This window comes from Haemaphysalis longicornis, unplaced genomic scaffold, assembly GCF_048455015.1.
Source record: "Haemaphysalis longicornis isolate Haplotype H1 unplaced genomic scaffold, Haemaphysalis longicornis Haplotype H1 scaffold_7, whole genome shotgun sequence".
In the NCBI taxonomy this organism is placed as follows: Eukaryota; Metazoa; Arthropoda; class Arachnida; order Ixodida; family Ixodidae; genus Haemaphysalis; species Haemaphysalis longicornis.
This window is the reverse complement of record NW_027526422.1, coordinates 150,472,175-150,497,707: the sequence shown is the minus strand read 5'-3', so window position 1 is coordinate 150,497,707 and position 25,533 is coordinate 150,472,175. Positions and strand designations below refer to the sequence as shown.

At 46.5% G+C, this 25,533-nt stretch overlaps 1 protein-coding gene across 1 annotated transcript in view; it reads right to left on the bottom strand.

The window, feature by feature from the left end:
* LOC144147129 (lysosomal protective protein-like) overlaps window positions 1–22,714 on the bottom strand; it is a 67,770-nt gene extending 45,056 nt beyond the window's left edge. The window contains exons 1-3 of the mRNA XM_077679203.1: window positions 22,556–22,714; window positions 14,437–14,626; window positions 288–450 (exon numbers count right to left, since the gene is read on the bottom strand). Of these exons, the coding sequence (XP_077535329.1) occupies window positions 288–450; window positions 14,437–14,626; window positions 22,556–22,709 (507 nt within the window). The 5' untranslated portion in view covers window positions 22,710–22,714. The remainder of the gene's footprint in view (window positions 1–287; window positions 451–14,436; window positions 14,627–22,555) is intronic.
* Between the last annotated feature and the right edge of the window lie 2,819 nt (window positions 22,715–25,533).

Genomic DNA, 25,533 nt, shown 5'->3' with positions numbered 1-25,533 from the left:
TGGCAAAACATTTAGCTCTAACGACCGCAGACAACTGGTTGTCTTTAACAGAAGATTACGTTATAAGGCACTAGCGAAATAACTGGCACAACGAAGCTGAATGCAGTTCATAAAATAAAGCGAAGCTTGACTGGTCCAGATTTTGTTAGAATGCATATTGGCGACCATTTGCAACTAATTTATTCGGCAACCGTGCAATATTCGGTTAATAGTCTCAGTGAGGACCCCTGAAAAAAAAAAAACAAGATATATATGCCAGAGGTTGGGTGCCAAACAAAAGTACTTGCCGTATTCCAACTGTGTGGATTGATGAGCAGCCCCTTTCCTTTCTTTCCAACACGAAATGGTCCATTCTCGGCCATTGCCCCGATGAGTGAGCTGGCTCCTGGTCCACCGTTCAGCCACAAAAGCAAGGGATCGGTTTCGGGGTTGCGCTGACTTTCCATATACCTAGGTAAGGGGAAAAAATACCAATAAAATTCAGGTTAGTTCAGCTTTGTTGGCTTAGAGCATGACATTAATGGCCTTGTCTTTGGCCAAGTAGGGCTTTAGGTAAAGCTCGCCAATGCTACACGAAATACAAAGACGAAGCATACAGATTAGTACCAGGGCGTTAAAAAAATGCTCACATTTTGTTTAAAACAGGCGGTCATCTATCTCTCCGAAGTCATCCTTGTCGCAAATAGTTCAATATTTCTGCATTTACATAGAAGCGATATGGAGAGTGGCTGCGTGAGGACGAAAGCGAGTGTTGACGTGTTGACGTCCAGGAGTCGACTTGTAGCCTAGCTGCAGCCAGGCCCATCGCCCCCGTCGCTCTCCATGAGGGTCACCGGATCGAAGGCCCGCAAAATAGTCAGCGCTGTGCCTTTTTCTTTAGCGGCAGATTAGCCCTTTTGTTGCCTCTTGAGAAGACTCGATAGGTTGCCCGCTTGGGCTGTGAAATAATTTGTAGCTATCCTCATGCCCCCCAAAACCTAAAGGGTCGTGAAGGCAAAGTACAAGTTTGTTTTGTTCGAAAGATTAGGTGTTTTATAGTGCCCCAAGCCCTTATCCGGCAACAACCGATGCTTCATTCACTGAGAAATTAGAAAATGTTAATCTAAATTTCAATTCTCTATCTACATCGTTTGTGTCGTGACGTCAGCGGTGGCGTATTTGGGGCAGGTATTTGGAACGAATGTTATAAGTATGTTTACTAGGGCTGTAGCGGAGGACAAAACGTCTTTCGTTGCTTCCTTTACCGTTCGTCCTTCCAGATGATGCTGCGATAGTGCTCAGGAGCGCTATGCACATTCGCTTTGTTTTTGACAGGATTTGTACTTAGCCCATTACGGGTGATAGTAATCGATCCGTGAAGCATTGGGTATACACGACAAGCAGTCACAGGATACGATGTCGCTTATGCCAGTTTGCCAGTGTAAGGTCAACGTGCCGAACTGCTGTGCAGCTATAACCGGCAAAGTGTTCGCAGTTCGCACTGGTGCTTCTAGGTTTACGTGTGCGTTCGTTACCCCATGGTTTTTACTGCTATAAAAAAGAATATTCATTAAATGTAAGCGCAAATAGCTAGTTCAGCAAGCCTATATGTCCTGCCCAACTTGCGTTTTCTTTTTCAGGCCTCAGCCAATTCCACAGGTGCCCATAATACCTGATTTGTTATTGTGCGGGAATGAGGTAGTGGGTCGCACAGCAATTTTTTTTTCCTGTTTACATATCTTATTTGAGCGAAGTTTGCGGTAAATGTGGTGTCAGAGTTATTCTAACTAGGCAATCTCTCTAGTGATTTATCTCTGTAGTGATGTAAACTTGTGTTTTATCTTCGTGGCCCCTTTAAGCTACGTTGTCACAATTAACCGCGGCAATTTATACGTATTCTTGAGTGCACCACCACTACCTACTGGTGATCCTTATTTGCGAGAGGCCGGAGAACAATTTTCTGCTCCAGCAGTACCTGGCTTAGGCATCGTCATTGTACCGTCGGTATCTTCGACCAACAATGGCGGCATCAAGAGGCACGTCGACAAGCGTTTGTTGAGGCCAACTAAGACTAAGCGGTCAACAATCAACTCCAAAATTAGTTGGCCTGAAAACGGAGTGGGAGTAGCAGTGTTTCAACAAACCACATTTCACTGCTAGAAGTATTATCATAGTGTCTGGTAGATCCCGTCTTGTGAATTTTGTCTGCGTCCCTCGTCGCTTTTTCGCGCTGTTACACTTCAAAATACATACGCACCAAGTCGCCCAACCTTCAGTCCTGTTGCGATACTTCGCATGGGGTCGCCGGTTCCAGGATTAGAGATGGGGAGCCGCTTTATGATAGTAATCCTGATTGGGCGCATGAGGGCGCAACGAGGATCAGTACCCCCATATTTCGAGAGCTCAGAGTTTCGGCGAGGTGTTGAAACGCCGCTGCGTCTTAAACACAAGTACACTTCATTGCTCTCCAAACATTAACGTATCGGTCTCAGCATTGTAATTATTACGAGGAGGCAAAGGATTGCAGATTTTTGTTCGCGTTCATACATTGCGGAAGCCCCCAGTTTTTTCATGACGTTAGGTGAATGCACAGTCCAATGTTAAACCGCTGTGAGGAGACGAGGAAAATATTAGTGGCGGTCGAGTGTCTCGAATCTCTCAATCTTTCGCAGCCATGACAAGCGATGGAGTAATCTGCTGTAATTTACAAACGAAGTGAGATAACGCTAGAGCGCACTTGAGGCGTGGGTGGAACATTTGCAGTACACGGGCATGCGTGCGTTGTCCGGGAGCCTGCAAGGCCGTCCAGTATTGAAGAAGTTAGAGGCAGTGTAGTGCGGAACCACTCTGGCGCTCGTATTTCATGACAGGGACGCTGAAATGTATTTAATGGAAACGTTCGCATTGTTTTTTAAGAATCTAATATATTCTATGTTAAAAATTAGCCGACTAGTGAAGCAATGATCGCCGCAAATTTCGCGCGTGTTGTGCTTGCCGCCATTCCTAAAAGTAGTTCCCCCTGCAGATACACTGATAAATTAATGAGCAGGCCAACGTCGCGTCACTAAGTTTTCGTTTTTCTGAAGTATAATAAATTGGTTCGCCTTAAAGTGACACCGACAGCGCAATCGTATTAGACACGCTTGCTTCGGCGGGAATATTTGGGAAACGAGCTAACCTTTGCGAAAATCATCTGCACCTTTATTGAAATATACCAGCTAATTAATAGACGGATGCCTGTGCTCTAAGGTCCCTCAAGACGTAACTGAAGCATTGAGAGTTAAGCGTATCTGTGAAAGTGGCACAGGGTCCTGCCAGAAAAATTGGTTCCGCCTCGTCTGACACGCAAAACAAATTCTGATACTGCGATCGGTAATGCAAGATGATACTTCTTAGCACGAACAAATGCATGGCGGGCACCAATTGCTTTTGCCGCAAACCTCGCCTTCGAGAAACTGCCGATAAATTCGTTCGCGGCCCAATTTTTTTCACCATATGCTAGGAGTTCATTTATTGTTCATTTTATTGTTCAAACGCAAACGCAATACAGGAGGAGGTCCCGAAGTTCCAAAGAACTGTCCGGGGGACCTCCCATGAAAAGATATCAAACATTGCTACATTTGAAAGCAGCGACAATTATACATTGCTGAATAAAGTAACCTGATTAGTACGAAAAAACACTTCATAGACAAATTAGTTTGGACATTGTACAAGAATAATATATGTCATGAAGTTTTGAACAATACAGTCATCAGCATACCGAGAGCATAATTGAAAAGTTAACTGTCAACTCAAAGCTGAGGCAAAAAACTGCGTACAAACAAGCATAAGGAAGCAATGACGAATCACTCAGAAACTTAGAAAACATGATATTTGGGGAATCCTGTGAAGTTATCCATCCGTCTGCAATAAGAGTGTAACGAAATATTGCTTCACCCTTCTACTAAACTGTGTTGACGTGCGAGAGGATTATATATGGTTAGGGAGGCGGTTCCATATTGAAATGCCCATGAAGTAAGCCGTAAATTGACCATAGTTTGTTTTGGCTTTGGGTAGTAAAACATTGTTATTTTCGGAAAACCGCGTGTTATTGTAATTAATCAGAGCAGTGGCTGTTAGGCTGTCAATAAATATTTCTTGGGCACGAGCACGGTAAATCACTGTGGTTACCTTTTGCTGGAAAATATTTATCACAGGCAAAATGTTTAAGCTGTGAAATATCGGTTTCGCGTGAGCCATGAAGGAACTAAACGTAATGAGCCGCAACGCTTGGGTTTGTAAATGTTGCACATGCGCAAGGTGAGTGGCGTATGTGTTACCCCATGTAGATACGCAGTATTGCAAATGGCTATGAATGAAAGCGTGATAAAGAGAGATCATAATGTAACGCGGAAAATAGTGACGTGATTTGATAAGTACCCTTAGCCCAAAGCCGTTTTTTTTTAGATAGCAGTTTAGTGTGCAGATTGAATTTTAGGTGTTGCTCCAGCAGCAAGCCTAGGAACATCACATCTGATGAGGGATGAATGACATGGTTTTGCAACCGTAACGGCGATGTTAGTTCAATTGTGCGCAGCTGCGAGTGAAAGATTACAAAATGGGTCTTTGTAGGATTTATGCAAAGTTTGTTTTCTGCGCACCAGTGGGATAGGTTGCTTAGATCATAATTTAATTGATCAACTATTACGTTTGCCGATTTATTGTAAGCATAGATGGTTGTATCGTCAGCATGTAGCAAGCAATTACTAAAACGTAGACATTCTGGCAGGTCGTTTATATATATTAAAAATAATATTGGGCCCAGAATAGAACCCTGAGGGACACCTTTATTAATACTGAGTGGTTGTGAAAGAGAATCATTAATTTTGACGACTTGAGATCGGTTAGTTAAGTAGCTGCGCAGTAGTGATAAGGCGGGACCACGGATTCCAATATTTTTAAGTTTTTGGCAAAGTTTATTATGACAAATGGTATCGAACGCTTTTGTGAAATCAATGAAAACTGCTCCAACATCGTCACCTGCATCAATTCGGCGTTTTATATTGTCGGTAAGAGATATTGAAGCTAGCTCAGGTGAATATCCTGGGCGGAAGCCATACTGATGCGGTGTTAGAATGTTAAATTTATTGAGATACCTTAACAACTGAGTTACAATTAATTTTTCGATTATCTTGCTAAAAAACGGCCGTACACAAATTGGACGATAGTTCGAGACTGTTTCAGGATTTCCTTTTTTGAAGACTGGAGTTACCCTACCGAGCTTCAACGCCTCTGGAAATGTGCCAAATTTAAATAAACCGTTTATTATGTGAGATAAAGCGGGTGCAATATAATGGGCTACAAGCTTCATTTTTAAGGGGTGTATTTCATCAAGTCCAGGCCCCGTCGTTTTTAGGTTTAAAATAGTAGTGATAACTTCCTGCGTATCAGTCAGGAAAAGGTAAAACGAGTGTACGAGTGAAGAGGGGCCCGTATATGCTGTACCAGAGGTTGATGAGGACCTCACGTCAGTACCAATAAAAGATCGATTAAATTCATTGGCGATGTCAGTTGAGGCAGTCAGCGTACCGGCCTGTGTAGTAATTTTTGATACAGAGTGCTGTGATGTAGGCTGATTAAGAAACGTTTTGATTAGTTCCCAATTTTTCCTAGTATCGCCTTGACATTTTAGAATTTCCTTTTCGAAATAAGCCTTCTTCGCCTCTTTTAAGAGCTTGTTAAGCATGCCAGAATAATTAGTGAAACGTGTCCTTAGGGTTAGGTTGAAGGGTTGACGCTTTAATTTCTTATGCAGGTTGTGTCTTTTATTGATACTACGCAAAAGGGCCCGGGTTATCCATGGATTTCTTGGTGCAGAGTACATGAGGACCTCACGTGAGGACCTCACATGAGGACCTCACATGAGGACCTCACGTGATTATTTTAATATTATATTATTTTAATATTAATATTATTTTCAATATTATTTTTAATTAAAAACAAAATGTGGGGTATACAAAGGAATAAGGTTAAAAAGGGTGGAAACGCGATTAACACCTTCAGTTCCTTGTAGTGTGTTGCAAGGTTCCCAAATGAAAGTTTATTAGTTTACATAACAATCATTGCATAGAAGCATAGAACTGATATGAATTTCCAAACTGCAGTACTTCATTTAAAAGGTTTTTTATGCTTACCGTTATTATTGAGTCATGTCCCTAATACAAGTAAGTAGCGTAGAAATGTTCGATTTTTGCATTGAGCTCACCAACTCTATCTTTTTTTCTGCTGGGTATAAAATAAGGTAAGCAAACATGCGTAAGGAAACGAAAGCATACGCGCGGTGTAATCCAGTCTATGGTGTTTGCTTGCGCACTTGATATGTGGGGATATAGCGACTCCTTCGTACGTGTTGAATGTATAAGTACATCTGTGTACAAGTGTGCTACTGGCCTTGCACAAATAAGAGTATGTGTGGAACAGCTTAAAACCTGGCCCTGAACACTGGAAACACTCTTTATTTTACAAACACCTTGATAAGCTGCTCACCATGTGGGAAGATATTTATGGCCTTATTGCTGAATAAGGCTGTTGATTGTTTTGTGTTTAGATTACCGCGATTCTTTAATCTGTGAAAAAGGCTTTTCCCAACGACAGGTGGAGTTATTTTGCTTTGCGATTTCTTAATTGGTACGATTGATAAGCTTGTCGCGTTTAGTTTTCATTTTGTCTAGTTGTTTTGCCATGGATTCCTATAAACTCCATAAGTGCTTGCTGCTATTACCGCTCCCCATTTGCCTAAGGGGTTTGCGAAACTCCTCCGGGTTTTGATTGAATAAATGAATGATAACGGAAATGTTTTGTTTGAACATTTGAGCGGCGGCCTTGACCGGAAAGGAACTAAAAGTGTAAGTAAAAGAAAAGTTTTAGACAGTTCGAATGGTGATATTGTTCAAAGACGCACTTAGGAGTGTTCGCAAGGTAACACTGGGGTACAATTCAAAGAGGCACATGAAAGTTTTCACGAATCCGCGGTAATGTCCATATTGCTTATAAATTCCGCAGTGTTTAAGATATCATGCTTACAAATTTTCTACTCACGAATACTTCTATTGTATGATTTTTACTTTTGAGTACTTTTGGTCTCTATCTTTTTGCGCCCTCTCCTAAGCGCTACTGGACTTAAATCCGGGTTCATTCTTTTGCTGCTTTTCCATTATTTTCCTTTTCCATTCTTTTCCTACGCCCACGCCCGGTATTCGCACACGCGTACAAGTACGGTGAGATATGCAGAATAATACCAAGCGGGGCGGTAACACATTCGCTTTGTTCCGCGGTGCCCGGTGTTACGTTCTACCGTTTTCTTTTTATCGCTTGCCGTTTATCATGCAGTCACCCCGTGGGAGATGCGACACCCTATTGTGTTTGCTACCGTTTTTTTATGGGGACAGATATGCTTTTGAAGTGACTGCAACACTTCCGATAAGTGCTTTCACTCATTCTTTCGCGTCTGGAAGCATTGTGAAAGCTACAGTTATCGCCAGCACGGAGCGGCACTGCGTGATTTGCTCCGCGCAGCAGATCCGCCTTCCATTTCTGCTTTTCTTTTGTGGCTTGTTTGCGGCTATCGATTGCGGTTATTGCTGCAACTAAATATAGTTGGCCATCAGCCGCTACACCACTGTAATGATGTAATACCAGCGTCCTAAGAACGCTAATACCGGGAAAAATCAGACAGATCTTTCCAGCAAGTGTGTAAGTTATCTGATAAGCACAGGGGCCGGGCAGCTGAAAGGGTGGCGCCACCACTCGGCGCTCCCTTCATTACTGGAATGGGCAGGCGCACTGCACTACACAGCCTTCCGTTGTTTTTGTCGTGTTCGCTTCGGTGACTTTAATGTTTAGGTGGTTTGTGAGTGGATATGTGCGGTCAAATGAAGCCCAGACAGATGTGTTGGATTCTTAGATGCACAAACGGCTCCGTAAACTCGCCGGACGCTTATAGGTTTGGGGAAGGGCCTCATTAATATGGGCGCGTTTTGCGGCGCTCTACGCCTGGCTCCACTTGATTAGAGCGCTAATTAAAGTATTAGTATTGGTATTCATTTCAACCAGTTTAAATTATTTCCACTGGTTTCTATCACCACGGTTTTCACCCTACCCTCAGCGATTGGATACCTCGACACGTGCGCTTTGAAGATAAAGGCACTTACGTACGAGTTCGATTACCGTGTGGCCGTGCAAACGGCGCGGCAGTCAACAATTTCTTTCTGTAACAGTAAGCTTTCTGCCTTGTGTTTCCATGAGTGACAGCATGGGAGACTCAGAGTTGAAGCGGAGCTTCCGCGTTTGTAATGGACATTTTATCGAGAGTCAGAGTAATTGAACTACCCAACAGCTTCAGCTACAAACCCTCCCTTCTCCCCTCCCTATTTTACCGCCTCCGTGAAATAAAGGTGAAGACCGATAGACAGCAAAGGTGTTAAGAATGTGTAATAGTGTTAACGTCAAGCTGTGTTTTTTAAGTGCGATGCACTTTATAAGCGACCCCAAACCATCCACCGCCTGCGGCGGCGGCGTCCGCAGCCCTGCTCTCCCTAGCAACGGCGCAGAGCGGAGAGGAGCGTCGGTAGCAACGGCGCAGTGACCTCACTCACCACGTGACGCCACGCCCTCACCGCTCCCTCGCGGCGCGGCGGTGTGCGCCGCGCGCATCCCTCTCCTCACCCGCGCCGTGACGTCACGCACCACCTCCTCTCCCGGCAGCTGCCGTGCGCCGCTGCGCGCGTCCCCCTCCCCCTTCGCTCGCTCCTCCTCTCTCCTCGCTGGCTGCAGCTGCGCGCGCACCCCTCTCTCTCGCGCGCCCGCCTTCTCTCTCAGCCACCTGGCTCGGCGCGCTCAGCGCGGCGTACCCCCCTTTATATGCAGCGATAAACCGCCAGACCTCCGTGGGTCGGCTCGCGCGCGCTCTCTCGCTACAGTCTCCTGCTCGCTCTGCTCCAGTTTAGACCGTTCGCTGGCTGGGCGCCTCTCAAGGCGATGTCAGAATTACTACGCCGTGTACTCTCGGCGCAAGAAATGCATTCGCACTTCCTCACGATTCCCTTCGGGGAGGTGGGGGCAATTTTTTTAGCGCGTGAGCATTGTTGGCCGAGTACCTTAACACAAACCGTGTAATTTCTTGTCAATATATTATCGTTTAGAAGTAAATGTTGCTCATTGAAAGAAAAAAATATAACCAAACCGGAACAAAAATCACCGAATTTGGATAGTTACAGCGAAATGTGCCCAATCTGGTGTCCACCGTCAGTTGCAGAAAGTGTTGAAAAATAAAAATACACTGGAAATGATTTAATAAATAACAGTTCCACATATTCGTGCGCTTTCATTCCTGGCAAAAAAAAACAGAACTGATAATGAACTGATGTAATCAACGTGTATTCCGATCCCACCCTCTCAGGTGCATGGTTACCTGTCTGGATTTAGGCATTTCACGCCTCTGAGAAAACGCCATACTGGTGAAACAGAAAACCCGCATGGGAATATGTTTACCCATTCATTGATAATTCTCAAAATTTCTGCAATTTTTTTTATGCCGTAGCCTTTGTTCGGTCGTACAACGTGTGACAGCGGTTTCAGTGCAGCGCAAGCGTTGCAATTTCTGTTTATTCGAGCGTAGGTGGGAGCTTGTGGTAAACCGCGAGCGCAGTATTCAGTTGTGAAACTGAAGGCAGATTTTTGAATCCCCCCTGTCTCTCGTTCTTAAGCCACGCAATAATTGTTTTTCGAAAAACCATTAACCAAGTAGCCAGCAACAAAGTCTGGTTACAGGCACAAAGCAGTGCTTTTCCATGTCAAGAACTTTCTGCTGTCATGCAGTATTTATTCCGGAACCGATTCCAAATTCGTGTTGTCGACGCATTTCTGTAAAAGTACTCACGTTTCTGCCGTAAGTAATGAGGTTACGTTGCGCTGTCCGTCGCGATGAGGTGCGCCGTAGAGGAGAGCTCCGGATTAATTTTGAGCGCCTGCAGATCTTCAATGTGCGCCCAAATATCGAACGGAGGGGCGTTTTTGCTTTTCGCTTCTATCTGTAAAGCGGCCGCCGCGACCACGAGCGAAGTGTTTGTGTTTCGCGGCTCTCCTGCACATTTACGGGCCTTGAAGAAAGAAATTTTCAGCACCATTTCTACCTGGTATTTCGGACGCAGTAAATGTATAAGGCAACTTTTACTGGAAGGTATAAATGCTGCACTGTGAATTTCGAAGCACTTGACGCTCAAAAAACGCCCTCGTCGAAGACGCCTGATGAGTGACGAGAATAGGGTTCGCTGACATTGTTTTTTGCTGAGCTAAATGTTTCGTGAAAAGTTACCGATGGAAAGATCATTCTACCTTGGTCATAGCTAGGAGGTTTTATTGCCTCTAATGAGGCACAACCTCCGACGATAGCTGATGATGAGCTCGGCCTCCCCCTCCATCTTACTGCTACAAAGCCGCGACTCCAGGGGCGTCCAATCTTTGGGGCCACGGCAAAGCTTTTATGACAATAGTGCATCGACAGAAGCGCTTGGAGTTGGCTGCCGAGCACGACCACTGGAAGACGCACGAACGGCAACAGCTATTCAGGGATGAGACTGGGGGAGGGGGGCGAGGGGGATGTCGCTATGGCAGGTAATTCGTTTGCCTTTTCGGCATCTCCCGAAGGCAACCGCTTGTGTGATGTTTTTTGTTTTCATTATGGTGTTTACTCTGTAACATCTCCCTTGTAATACATTGTCGGTCGTCTGAAATAAAACATTCACGTCATGGTTTAGGAAACGGCGAGTTAAAACAGGACCACAAAGAAAAGAACCAGACGGGACGAGTGCTGTCTTTTTTTGTGGTCCTGTTTTAACGCGCTGTTTCCTTAACCACGTCGCAATACCAACTCGCCCAACTCTCCATTCTGCTGTAAAATATTCACAATCACATTCACCTTCACGCCCTGCTCTAAACAAGGACTTCACGTGTAGATTCATCGGCTGTTGTGCGTTAGGACCATTTTATCCGCGTAGAGATCCTTACGGAAATTGCGTTTGAGTGTTTCTGTGGCACGTTCGACGAGAGCGGTATCTGTAGCGCGGCTAAGAGGCCGTTCCTCCGTCGGTGTAAGAGGCACTGTGTGGAACCCTTCTGTAGGACTCTAGGTAAGCTTCAGTTTATAACCGCATGATAGACGAACACGCCCTTTGTTATAACGACCCTTTAAGGATGGTTGCTTTAAAAGCACAGCTTTACTAATCTCTTCGAATGGTTTCGCCGACGCGGTAAATTTGACCTTCATTTGACCGCAGATGCACCATGCCCTTGGCAGTGCATCACGTGATTCGCCCGCCGAGAAGCGCCGAGCAGCGCCGACGACCGCGTTCGCTAGCCGCTGCCGCTGCTGGCTTACCGCAATGCACTCGCCGCAGCTGGTTCGCCCCTGACAACGTGACTCGCCGCGCGCATACGAGCTTGTCCACGGATGACAGAAAGCCCGTGCCGTCTTCTCTGGGCGTTGCACGCGAGCTGTAGGGTTTGAGCCGTCGTCGGCAAGCGGAGTCTTACCACCTCGCGTGTATCGCTCGGCGAAACGCCGGAAGCGGGACTAAAACTGTCGACAAAGGCATACTTTGGACGAATAGCACTGATGATTGATTGATTGTAGGGTTTAACGCGCCGACGCAACGCAGGCGATGAGGCGCGCCGTAGTGGAGGGCTCCAGATTAATTTTGACCACCTGGGGATCTTTAACGTGCGCCGAAATCTCGTACACACGGGCTTTTTTGCTTTTCAACTCCATCAGAAAAGCGGCCGCCGCGGCCGGGAATCGAACCCGCGACCTCGTGCTCAGCAGCGCAACGCCTTAGCCGCTGAGCCACCGCGGCGGGTCAAGGACGAATAGCACTACAATTGCAGCTAAGTCAATGGTCAACCGAGTGAAACAAACACTTAACCAGGCTAAGCCGCAGCCATTTTTATTTCTAGGAAGAGAGATGCCCGGTACACACTTAATTCTGTACTCAAAGACTTGTCTCAATCTTAAATTCGATAGCTCCCATTTCAGACCCGTGAGCAGACACTGTTGACAGCTGTTCAAGGGGACTAGAATCATCTCCTACAATTCCCTATCTTGCGGCCGTCTAGATACACTTTCAGCCTCCATAAATAGAACCCTTGTAGCAGAACTGGGGCTGAACTGGTTAGGATTGTGCATGTGCCTACGTTCCACTCAGGGCCTTTTTAAATTTCAATCTCTCACCACATCATGCGCAAATAAAAAAGAGCGTTCAGTGCTTACAAGGCCCTCTTCATTTTCATAGCTTCTTTACTGTTCGTGTGCTGTAAATAAATACAAAGGGGAGATGTTATGTTGATTTTCTTTTCTTATTGTTAGCGTTCAAGATACCGGAGACTGCTACCAGACGCCGCAAGGGGTGCGTCAATTGTGCACGTCGGTCAAATTAGGAGAGGTGATAGATATGCATTCATTCCTCAGTGTATTCTAGTCCACTGCTGGATGACGTGCTTGCCCAATATGGTAAGCACGTCGTTCTGCTATACTACAGAATGGCGGCCACTCAACACGGGCTATGTAAAGTGCAACTACACGTGTAATTGCTTGAGAATGGGGAACAGGGTCAGAATTAACGGCTAGCCCCCGTGAAACATGCAGAACGCCTTCAGTAAAATGTTCGGTATGGCTTGTTGGTGCATAGCTGCCCACAAAATACAGCGCTAAAGTGAACACGCACACTAAGGGAGACAAGAAGTTGTGCTATATTTTGGTTGTTCCTATTCGTTGTCTCTCTTACTGTGTGTGTACAGTTCTGCGCTTGTTTTGTATGCAAAGTACCCATTATATTTTTACGCGTAACGCAGATGCTTTGCAGGAGATGAATAATGGGTAATGGGTGCTTGAAATAAGCGTAAAAGAATTAAGGTTATGATAGACCCAGCGCGATACCACAGTGGCTAAGGCGTTGTGCTGCTGAGTCTAAGGATGCGTGTTGAATTCCGGTCATGGTGGCTGCTTTTCTGATGGATGCGAAAAGCAAGGACACCCGAGTGTCCAGATGGCGGCGGGCGTTAAATTGATTGATTGTGGGGCTTAACGCGCCGACGCAACGCAGGCGATGAGGCGCGCCGTAGTGGAGGGCTCCGGATTAATTTTGACCACCTGGGGATCTTTATCGTGCGCCGAAATCTCGTACACACGGGCGTTTTTGCTTTTCGCCTCCATCAGAAAAGCGGCCGCCGCGGCCGGGAATCGAACCCGCGACCTCGTGCTCAGCAGCGCAACGCCTTAGCCACTGAGCCACCGCGGCGGGTGGCGGGCGTTAAAGATCCTCAGGTGGCTGCAATGGATCCGGAGCCCTCATAGCCGAGGTGTAGCCTTGGCGCGTTACCACCCGCATGCAGTCGATCAATAGGCATGAGATAATGTGAAAGGGGGCTGTGAGGGTGTTTAACGCTTTATTGAATGAACTGTGGGTGCGTGTCGATCTTGTTCAGGTGCCCTGTGATCAAATCAGATTACACGGAGAATCGTAGAAACAGAGCAGAGTGTGCGCTCCGGTAGCAATTGCATCAGTGCATTTGTTTCGCTTGCTGAAGACAAGACTGCGTAGTTAAAAAGCACGTGCGGGCGCACAACGACAGCGGCGTACGGAAGATAGAGCGCTTTTTTGTTGCGTCATTTTGCCACGGGGCGTCAAAGAAATGGAAATAAAAAATGAAAGTGGCGCAAAGCAACCTGCGGAAGACAACTTGCATTCCACCACTTTCCATTTTTACATCGTTCCATTCCTTCTATGCCCCGTAGAAAAATGACCCCCCCCCCCAAAAAAAAAAAAAATGAAGATGGAGAGCGCTCACTGTTACATTTTTTTTTTCGTTGGCAGTGGTGTTATCTATATGAAGGTCTCCGTGATAAAATACGTTCAATAGGAAGTCAGCGCTGCATCCTTTCTTATTCTTGTGTCATTTTTTTTTGCGGGGCAGTGATCGGAGGGTGCCATCCAGGTGGCTGTTCAAGTGGTGGAAAGCGTGGTCGCAAAGTTCAACAGCAGATTCGCAGAAGGACCAGCTAAGCCTTCGCCTTCCCATTCTACACAGATTTTTTAGTGTAAGGTTTTCCGTGGAACGTTACAATTTCTACATATAGTTTTATCATCCTTCCCACTTGTATAAGCAAGTAATTTGTTAATATAATATTTATCTTCCTCACGACAAACATTCGGTCATACAGCGTGAGCACACAGGAAAATTTGTATGTAGTTCTGTACTTAAGGTCGGTTCAGGCCTTTTGGAGAACTATTTGCCCCGTGGACTGTCAAAACTGTCAGAACGGCGCCTACCTCAATAATAATAGTAACTGTGTCCAGCCCTATTTTATACGTACACAAGAAATTCTTTGTGGCATACCAGCCTGTACAATGCAGACATGTTACGAACCAATAGTGAAGCCGGCGATTCCCTCCAGCGTACAGGAAGCCAGAGTACTGTTTGAACGTTGGCTGCACAGAAAGGCCCGGCAGGTGACGAACCTCGTCCTCGGCAGGTCCCTGCCCTCGAGCACACAGTACCATTATAGTTACAAAGATGCCCACTCTTAAGCACGAAGGGATCGCCATGGTTACCGCATCTGCAAGGCAAATGTTCACAACAAATTAGCAAAACACGAAATCTTACACGGTATAATTTGTACAGATTACGGCACTCTGTCAACCAAACAACGGACAGTAATATACACACATCCCACCTCGGGTGGCACAGTTGGGAAGGAACCAAAACATTTAGCGTGAAGTAAACAAACTAAACACCCAGTTTCAGCAAGTATGAAAACTTCTGAGACAGCGGAGCTGTGGTTCTCAGGTTTCGGCTCGAACAGGCGCTCGCCCAAGAACGGCAGCGCCGCCGTAGCGCAAACTCTGTGGTTCGCGCAAAAGTATGGGTAGGTAAACGTCAGCGAGAGGACGAACAAACGAGTGAGCGAGGAAGAGAACCAACCAACGAGCGAGAAAACTAGCCAGCGACCAAATGAACGAATGAGTGAGCGAGCGAACGAGCGAACGGAATCGGCAGCTGAATGTCACCGCTTGGAGGCTCCCTCCCCCACTGGGAGGGCGAGGAACCCTGAACGACTTTTGCGTTGGGTATAGGAACTGGTTTCTGGGAGGGCGCTGGCGCTGCTCCCACTCCTGTGTAATGCGCACCTACCACACACTCGCGAAAATGCTCGACCTACTACAGCTGCGCTGTTAAAAACCAATCATACGTATTACTGCTTAACGTGTTGCATGCCCAGCTCCCCCAAAACATTCGGGTTTAAGGCCTTCACTTCGAACGTCACAAAGTCCCTGCAATGGAAAATGACTTCGCTGTGCACATTCTCCATGGCAACGTAGTAGTTAGGCTAAAAGGATGAAGTACTGTTTAGGTGTTGTGCTACTTGAGAGTATGTTAGGAGCGTCAATAATTCCAGCAAAAACTCAGCCTCCTCAAAACGATAGCTACGCGCTACAACATATTCTCTGCCTGGCTCATATAATGTATGCACGTACACTATGATAGTAGAATACTTACAACTGCCTCATCTCCAACCGAACAAGCTGCTCCTCAAAAGCGAGGGAAGAAGGCAGCTACAGAAACGCTATCCACTCGTTACGACAGGCTGCGAAGGATAATTGAGTGGTGGATATCACATCGATATGGTATGCCTTTAAGAAGGGGATTGTGATTCCGGGCTTTTTTTCTGGGTGATGCTACGAGTCGAAGCGACACCTGGGATATAAGGTCTGCCATAGTGGAGGGCTTTGTATTGTCAGGAGAAAGCGATGAAAAGGGAAGTGGAGCATCGCTCTATGGTCGCAGCCTCTGACGACGAAGTGTGTCTGCGTGGCTGCACAGCGTGTGCGGGCTGTCATGGTCGTCATTTAAATATACTGTAAATACATCGTTCGCCTACTCATCGTTAATGTCGTCTGTCATGCCGTCACGGGAAAATATTCATTTTAATCACGTGGGGATATTTAAAGTGCGTGGCAATCTCGACAAACGGGTGTTTTTAAAGCGGAGCATTTTTTTTGCCCTGCTGCTAGGTTTGGTGGGGCAGTTGCTGCTGCTTTTCGTTTTCTTCACTAAAGCGGACTTCGCGGCGGGTAATGAAATCCTTGCTTACGGTTTTTTTCTCTTTTGTCGTTATGACAGCAGCAGGACGCCTTAGCAGAGTACGAGGGCGGGTGTTCGATTCCCGGCCGCGGCAGCCGCTTTTCTGATGGAGGCGAAAAGCAAAAAAATTGCCCCCACCTCCCCGAAGGGAATCGTGAGGAAGTGCGAATGCATTTCTTGCGCCGAGAGTACACGGCGTAGTAATTCTGACATCGCCTTGAGAGGCGCCCAGCCAGTGAACGGTCTAAACTGGAGCAGAGCGAGCAGGAGACTGTAGCGAGAGAGCGCGCGCGAGCCGACCCACGGAGGTCTGGCGGTTTATCGCTGCATATATAGGGGGGTACGCCGCGCCGAGCCAGGTGGTTGAGAGAGGAGGCGAGCGCAAGGGGAGAGGGACAGCGGCGCACGGCAGCTGCAGCCGAGCGAGGGGAGAGAAGGTGCGGGTGCGTGACGTCACGGCGCGGGGAGGGAGAGTGACACACAGCGGCGCACGGCAGCTGCCGGGGAGAGGAGGTGGAGTATGTGACGTCACGGCGCGGGGAAGGGAGAGGGACGCGCGCGGCCCACGCCGTCGCGCCGCGAGGAGCGGTGAGGGGCGTGTCGTCACGTGGTGAGTGACGTCACTGCGCCGTTGCTACCGACGCTCCTCTCCGCTCCACGCCATTGCTAGGGGATAGGAGGACTGCGGACGGACGGCGCCGCCGGCGGTGGAAGGTTTGGGGTCGCTTATAAAGTGCATTGCACTTAAAACGCCCGTGTGTACGAGATTTCAGCACACGTTAAAGATCCCCAGATGGTCAAAATTAATCCGAAGCCCACCACTACAGCGCGCCTCATCGCCTGCGTTGCGTCGGCGCGTTAAACCCTACAATAAATCAATCAATCAGGACGCCTTGCACGTGCACTGAGCCACAGTGGCGTGCAGTTCCTAGAGTAGTTCTGCTGGGTATATGTCTACGTTAAGGAAAGCCTTTTTTCACCCGGTATCTTGTCAAAGCGATATTTCTAAGGCAGTGTGTGGGAGTGTGCCGCGTTTATGAATGGGTCGTAACCATGTTTCGCGTTCTCCCCAATTCGTTTTAAACCGACATACGCCGGTATAACAAGTAACTGTTGCACTGCTTTATGTGTTATAGTTCCAAGAAAGCCAGCTATTTTATAAAAAAAGCATTTTCGACAATAATAGAGTGGTTGATGTCTTGAAAGGGCTGTAGATGCCCTATATTTTACGGGGCTAGAAGTGCAGTTTATAAGAGTGCATATTTTATCTTTCTCCTCGGTGGAGGAGGGTGCACTAACCTTGAACCAATACTGGCCTTGCTGTTGGTGCATTTTGGAGTTTCGCAGCACTATGTGACAATGTTGTCTGCCGTGTGTGAAATCTGGTGGAAATCGCCTCCGTCACACACACACACACACACACACACACACACACACACACACACACACACACACACACACACACACACACACACACACACACACACACACACACACACACACACACACACACACACACACGCACACACGCACGCACACACACACACACAGCAGGAGCTTTCACGTTCAGATTATGCATGACACGAACGTTTAAAAAAGACACAACTGCCTGTGTTGTTTTTTTATTTTCTGGTCCTGTCCAGTTTTCTCGCTGTTGTTTTAATTATCAGTAGTATACAACTAATTCTACTTTCCATCCTTTTACAAGCGCATCTGCAGCGAATGGCTGATGTGTGCTCTCTCCAGTCTACGGGGAGTTAAGACCTATCTCTTGTGAGCAAGTCGCTTTATCTCAATGGGCGCTCCGTTCGTCAATAGCGTTTCTGACCGCATTAACAATTTCTGATGAAGATCAGAGGTATCGGGCGTTCAATCAGCCTTTTTAAAGCGAATGTTTGCATGCCTCACTAATGCATTTATGTCCGAGGAAAATTCACAACAGAAAATCCAAGTTTAAACATACTTCAGGAAAGCCAACTTTACATAATGGGTTTCAGAAAAAGTTCATCAATGATTCACCGCATAACACCAATGCGATGTCTTTGCACGCCTAACGGACATGTCGTAGTTCGAAAAATATAGTTTTGCATTACACACGGCTAGCGATGACGATGACGAAGTACATGCTCTACGCAGGGTTGGGCTTTGGATTTAAACTTCGGTGGTGTGGGCTTGATGTTGGCTTTGCACATTGGCCGTTTGGGTTTGAAATTTCCGAAAGTGAATTTTGGACTCTGGCTTTGAAAAAAGTTGCATGGGACAATGCTTTGCCTTTAACCGTATTTCTCTTGAGGAAGAGGCTTTAATAATTTTTGAAAAAATTATTATTGAGCGTGAAAACGCAGACGGTGCCGATCATGTTTTTGCCGAAATCAGTAATGATATAACTTGCAGAGTGCTTCACTCGTTCATTTAGTGGGGAGAGATTGAATAAAAAAAAATATACAACACAAAAACCCAGTAAAGCAGAAGTGTGGGCCTGTTTGTTCACGATGTTCAGGGAACAACCAGTGAAAACACGCTACAGAAGAAGAGAGGAAAGGTACAAAGACAGACTGGACTTCCACCTTGCCTTGTACTTTGCCTCCCATAGCCACATCTGACACCTTGTACCTTACACCTTGTACCTTGCCTCTCCTTTTGTGTGGTGTGTTTTCAATGGATTTCCCTGAACGAAAACCCAATTCAGCCTGAACAATCCAGGAGAACAAAAGATCCACCGAAGTGGAAGATCCATTCAAGCCTGGATATTTGCCGAGACAAAAAACCCGATCGATCCTGAATACCCAATGAGACCTTCCGGAAGACATACCCAAACAAAAGATGCAATCTGACCCTAATATGCAACGAGACGACAGGCCCACCGAGATAGAAAATACATTGTTGAATGTTTTGCTTCGTTGAACCATCGGGTGCGTAATCGTTGTTACCACCTCCTTCAATTTGCTACTGCGATTGCCGATGATATTGTATTGCTTGCGGTCGCAAAGTGAACTTTTGGTGTTGTTAGTGCTCACGTCTCTCCTGGAGCTTTTTTTGTATAGCATGCAGCCAGATTCACTCTAAAACGCGTTCAAATGCTGAAGATAACACAATGAACATTACCGGGTGTTTTACTTTTATGGCTTAAGGTTCAGTCCCTGTTCTATAGTTGAATGGCCGCTCATTTAAAAAGTAGGTAAGTGGGAAGATCACGTATGATCACTGTTAAATCTCCCGCCGGGTATGCGCTGTTCACCATAATCATCATGAAAGCACCCCTGTCATTAAAGTTATCGTCCCCGCTAAGGGCAGCCATGGCCCAGGTCTCAATTGCGTCTTTCTTCCGTTAATATTTTCTGGTGCCGCTAAACCCGGGAGGATGACCGCACACGACGAAGGAGACCACCGACGTCCCCTCCGGCTTGAGGTACCCAGAACCCCGTTCCGTTGACGGCTGTTTCTGCTGATCACCCCGCCCTCAGCCGGAGGTCGGCATGGCTGGCCCAGACCGTACAGTGGCGACGGACAGTCAGTGTCGAATAGACAAGCTGCGCCGGCAGCAACGCATCTTTCGCGTAGCTACTGAAAGACTGCTCAAGGCAGCGAATGAGCTTCTGGAAGCCCCGTCTCCATCTCCGCACGACTTGCAAGCGACCATTGATCTGCTTGAGAGCAAAGATGCCACGATTTACGAGTGAGACCAAACAATTATCGATATTCTTGACCATGAGGAAGTCGAGCACGAATACTTCGAGGCCTTGGCGTACCGATGAAGTATATGCCGCGCCCTAAACCGGCTACGCAATGCCTTGAAGGTCTCAAAGGCATCCGGCATGATAGGCACCACCAACGCCACTCCTAACAGGCCAAATTTCCCTCGACCACTGACCATTGTGGCCAACAGCGTTCTCCCGACAACCCATCGAGGTGACTCTCTCGTCCGCTCACGGGCAGCGACCTTGCCAGTTGTGCAAAAGGTCAAGGATGCAACATTTAACGCTGAGACACGTGAATGGCAAGGGTCTGGGAACGATTTCGAGTCGGCAACCCGTGAACAAAGAGATTTTTCTGACATCGACAGCGTGAGGCCAGGAGGTCCGTCGATGGATAACATATCCATGAAGGTGGTGCAAGAAGACGATCTGGTGGTGCAAGAAGACAATGCGACGTGCGACGCGGGGAAGCGATTCTTGTTCTTACCAGAGAAGGAGAAGACTATCAACAACAATTTTCCCGGTAACGTCTCGCAAGTCTCCGTACAGGAACAAGCCGTCGTCGCAGCGCAGGATGCTTCATACCAAAAAGGCTGAACACACGAACTTGCAGGTGCGACCCAACACCGAGGCAGCGTCCAGTGTCTCAACAAAAGGCAAGGGTGAAGACCGCGAGGATCCGCGTGCAACAGACAAGGACGACTCGGCTGCTTCCGTCCAAATGGAAGACGAAAAACATGCGTTTAAGGACGGGAAAGAAAGGCTAGATACTCCGCAGTTTGGGTTTGAGAAAATCTTTGTTCCGGAATTCATGAAGGTGAATCCTTATCGGAACTACTTAAGACCCGCCCAGCTCCTACCATCGAAGTAGTTGAAAGCGCTGCAGTCACGAGCGAATCGCAGTCGTTTGATCGCACTGAAATTGAAACGGCAGAAGAAACCTTGCTGTTCACTGCTTGTCAGTGGCAAGAAACCGCGAGATGTGGTCAAGAAGCACTGAAGCCACATAGTACTCGGACACCCAGCACGAAAGCACGCTTCTCAGAAGTAGAAAAGACCGAAAGGAAAACTCGAGGCAGCCGACATACTGATTGGGGAAGACCACTCTACGGCTACACCAAAAATTTGAGAATTGCCCGACACCACCTTTACTACAGTTTATACAAACCTATTGGACTGAAAACGCTTGAGGGAGCTATTCGCCCAGGTTGGTTGTCATACGCTACGCCTTGGCACCACCAGGGTGTGCTGAAGGCTGCGCGATGGTGCATGCATCGATGGAAACAGAAGAGGTGACAAATTCGAAGACCGCGTCGCGAGGGCTGACTACGGACCGAAAACCAAAGTGTTAGGATTGCGGATTCAGTGTTCAACCATCGATTATCTTGGGCGCGGAAGGATGGTAAATCTCCCGCCGGGTATGCGCTGTTCACCATAATCATCATGAAAGCACCCCTGTCATTAAAGTTATCGTCCCCGCTAAGGGCAGCCATGGCCCAGGTCTCAATTGCGTCGTTCTTCCGTTAATAATCACTATTTGTTTCGTCACGTTTGATCACATCTCTTCTTTCTATAATACACCGTGTGGGAATATTAGGCGGAATTTGCCGAGAGTAGACCAGCAGTTCTTTCTCTTGGTAAATCATTTTTGCAGCTTTGTTCCCGGTGGTTCAACGAAAAAAAACACCCAAAAGTGTATTTTCTCTCTCGGTGGGTCTTTAGTCTCGTTGCATATACCGGCTCGATTGCATCATTTGTTTGGTTACATCTTCCGTCTGGTTAGATATCCAGGCTCGTCTCTATTTTTTGCCTCGGTAGATATCCAGGCTTGACTGGATCTTCCACTTGGGTGGATCTTTTGTTCTCCTACGTTATTTAGGCTCGATTGGGTTTTCGTTCAGGGAAAAATCAGCGAAACACGCTAAACGAGAGAGGCAAGGTTGAAGGTGTAAAGTACCTGAAAAAATGATTTAGTAAAATCAGAAGCAACTACTGGTCCGCTGTCGAGAATTTCAGCCTATTATTCCCACACGGTGTATTAGAAAAAGATGTGACGTTATCAAACGTGACGAAACAAATAGTGGTCATACACAATCTACAACTTGCCTACCTTTTAAATGAGCGGTCATTGAACGATAGAACATGGACTGAACCTTACGTCACAGGAGTAAAACACCTGGGAATGAATGTTCATTGCGTTACCTTCAGCACTTAAACTTTATAGAGTGAATCGGGATGCATACTATAACAAAAACAAAGCTCCAGGGGCAGTGTGAGCAAGAATAACAACAAAAAAGTTGCTTTGCGACCGCATGTTAGTTACTGCAGAAGGACAATTTTGGGTCGTACTATCTAGTGCCGAATCCATAGCGCAATCCCATAACTGCACTTGAGTCTCGGTCAAGGTACCTAAATTTCTCGTTCTAGGGCTTTTTCTCAAATTGTTAAGTTTAAACAACTTTTCTCTGTGCAGTTTTTGCATTCCTGGTCACAAGACAGGTGGTGGAATGGCATATACGTAGTTGCTCTTCCTGCAGTTGGTTTTAACCTATGCGCAGAACGCAGAAGCGCGCAATCTCGGCCATAATATGGTCATGTCGGCCATACCATTTCTACGGTTCGCATGTTCTAGCGTACTGGCGTGCTTTATACGCAAGACAAGCTCGCGAATATAGCGCAAAGTGACAAACAAATGTCGTCGTACTTACACATAAAATGTGCCACGGTAGAGAGAGTACGATCGGTTTCACTAAAACCGCAGATGCTCGAACCTATGCCTTGGAGAAGGCATATAAGAGCTACACAACGGTATGGCCCACGCTCCGAACAAGTTGAGCCTAGGTCTGAGAGGTTTCTTATCATTACCTCGAAGTGCTGCTATCAGAGGTAGGGTGGTGCTTCCCGCATTGTCCTTTTTATCGCGCCCTCAGCCATTCTTTATCCGCGCAGCTTTTCTTTGTGCACGGACAGCGACCCTTTAAAGAGTGTTTACTACAGATTCCATTTTCGCATGCAGGGTCGATGTTGAGATAGAATGAATACCGGTCACATATATTCCAAGAACCACTGTCACATTCACTGAAGGGTGCGGAAGGCTGAATAACCAAATAAAACCATGCTAGGTTTTTCATTGGTGGGGGCATATGAGTCAAAAACAATGCCAAGCGATGTTTAGTGATATAGCGTGTTATGTTTGCTGCTACGATATGAATAGAATAATTTTTTTGCATATTAATTATCGGTTATGACAACAGCAACTTAAAAGTGTTAAGAGATGATGAGAAGAATAAAGAAATGAAGGCATCATTAATTTTATAAATGGTCCTTCTCGCAACAGGACTTGTAGTCGGTGACAGCTTAACTCTGTAGAGGCTTTTTGAACATCAAAGGGATTTTGTGTCCAACCGCAACCAATGACGTCTCACTGTTAGTGTGATGCTTGCGACGAACGTTTGAGAAAACTACTTCCAATATGGCCGCGCTCGCTTTCCGACCGCTGCTGCGTCGTCCAGCGATAACGCGGTTGCCGAGAACCAAAAGCTCTTACTTCGATTTGTGTTACGAATGTGCTGTAGTGCATCAAGAAGCCCCTCACCGTCGTCTGCCCCTGTGTGTCTTGCCGCGTCATGCTTTGTAGGTAAGGAAATCGTGTTGGGCTGTTTTTATCCGAAACGTCGCCACCGAGCTCGATTTGAGAGTGTCGAAGCTACATCTGTTGCTCGTGTGATTGTGGAAATTGTGTCGGTGTAACACAACCTGTGTGAGGAAATAATACGGTTTACCTTCGTCTACGGCAGAAGCGGCGGAGAGTTGCAAGCGTTCTCGCTTCTTGCTGTGAGCGTAGGCTGCGTCCGGTGTTGAGCGCAGGCCTACGTGGTGTCTGTCCGGCCCGTCGGGGATTGTGCAAACGTGTGCGGCGTGTTTTTTGGCTGGATCGGGCCGCTCGTACAGCCTTACGAGTTAAGTCTATAGACAAATCTTACGCCGTAAGGTATCTCCTGACTGATACGCGTTTCTCTGGCTTGCCGGGGTACAGGTGGAGCGGCGGTGTGGCGTCTTTTTCCTGGCGTAAACAGGTATGATTACAGCAGTATTACAGAGACTCAAAAAGAATTAAACGTTCGTGCACAATTATCCGAGACTGGGTAGCTTTAAGAAAATTACTATGAACCTTCCTTCCTGCGAGAGACGGGAGCCTGTGACGTTATTGTTATGCCAATGGGCACATTATAGCACATACAAAAGTATGAACGAGTGCGAGTATTGTTGAGGTAATGAATTGTGGTGGCGTTTCGTTTCTTGACTGTCATAAACTCTGGTTAGTCGTAATCATCAGTAGCATTTTTCAAATGTATAACAGGGGTAAACACACATCGGGACTGTGTAATTGCCGGATTTTGAACCCCGCCATTGAAGAAAGCCGGAAGTGTGTGGCCCCATGACATGAACATGCATTTTTTATACACTGCCAAAAATACACATGCGCGCAGCTTTTTATTATGCCTGCTAAGCTTATGGTACGCATGTTCCCATCGCTACACAAAGTGGCATCAGAGAAACTGAGTGTGCGTGGACTGATGCCGCGCATTTTGTCTGCACCGTGGAATTTCTCAAAAGTGTCGTCAGCTGTTAAAATTGTTTTGGAATAGCTGAATGCATTTCGAAGTAATGAGCAAACAGTTTATCTTCCCTTTAACTTTCTGCAAAGGTTTTGTGTTGACTTTTATAAGTTATAAAGTTTGTCTATTCCAGCTGTGTTTCATAGTGATGGCTGTGGTTAAATGATTGCATTCTGGTGATTTCGCACTGAAGAATGTACAGAGTCGTACGTTTAAGTTTCAACAAAAAAGTTACAATGTGCGTTGGCAGACATTCAGATTTCCAGCGTGCCTGTAATGATATACCGTCCTTGTTTTACTGAGTGGGGGACATGTTTGGGCGTCTTCCCATGGAGCATTCTTTTATTTAGATTCAACACCGCTTCCCACTTTAAGATGTGTTTATTGTTCCACCAACGGTGACAAGAGTTGGAGAACCTTCAAACAGTGACTGAAGGGGGTTCAGGTTGAAGAGCTGCAGCAATAATTGCAAACACGTGTGTAGCAGGTACAAATGGGCTATGTCACCCATTCGGAGTGCTACGTTCATACTTTTCAAGCATACGCTGTTGCTTCTGGTTACACAGCTGCAAAAAGAATAGAAAACAACGATGCGGCATATCAAAACGATTTAACTTCACGCCTTCAGAGTATCATGTCGCGGCTTTTTTAGCACACGCTGATGCTTCTGGCTGTACAAACACATTCAACATTGCAAGCATCTGCTAAACAGGTCGCAATGGTATTTTTGTCAGTTCTTCAAAATGCTATGTAATTCCTTCGCAAGGTTGAACTGTTGCTTCTGACTAGAAAACCATGGAAAGAAATGAAAGGTCTATCTAATAAAATATGTTCAAATCTGTTTATGCCAGGCCTTCAGGCTGTGATGTCGCTGTTTCTCACGCACACATTGTAGCTGCTAGCCATGAAGTTGTGGTGAGAGGTGAAGATGCTTACTTAGTACGTTATAATAAATTCATGCCACACCTTCATGCTGTGAAGTCGCTGCTTCTCACGCGCGCACTGTTGCTTTTGGCTTTAAAGCTGCATTTGGCATTGAAAACGCTTCTGCAGCAAATAAAAATGTA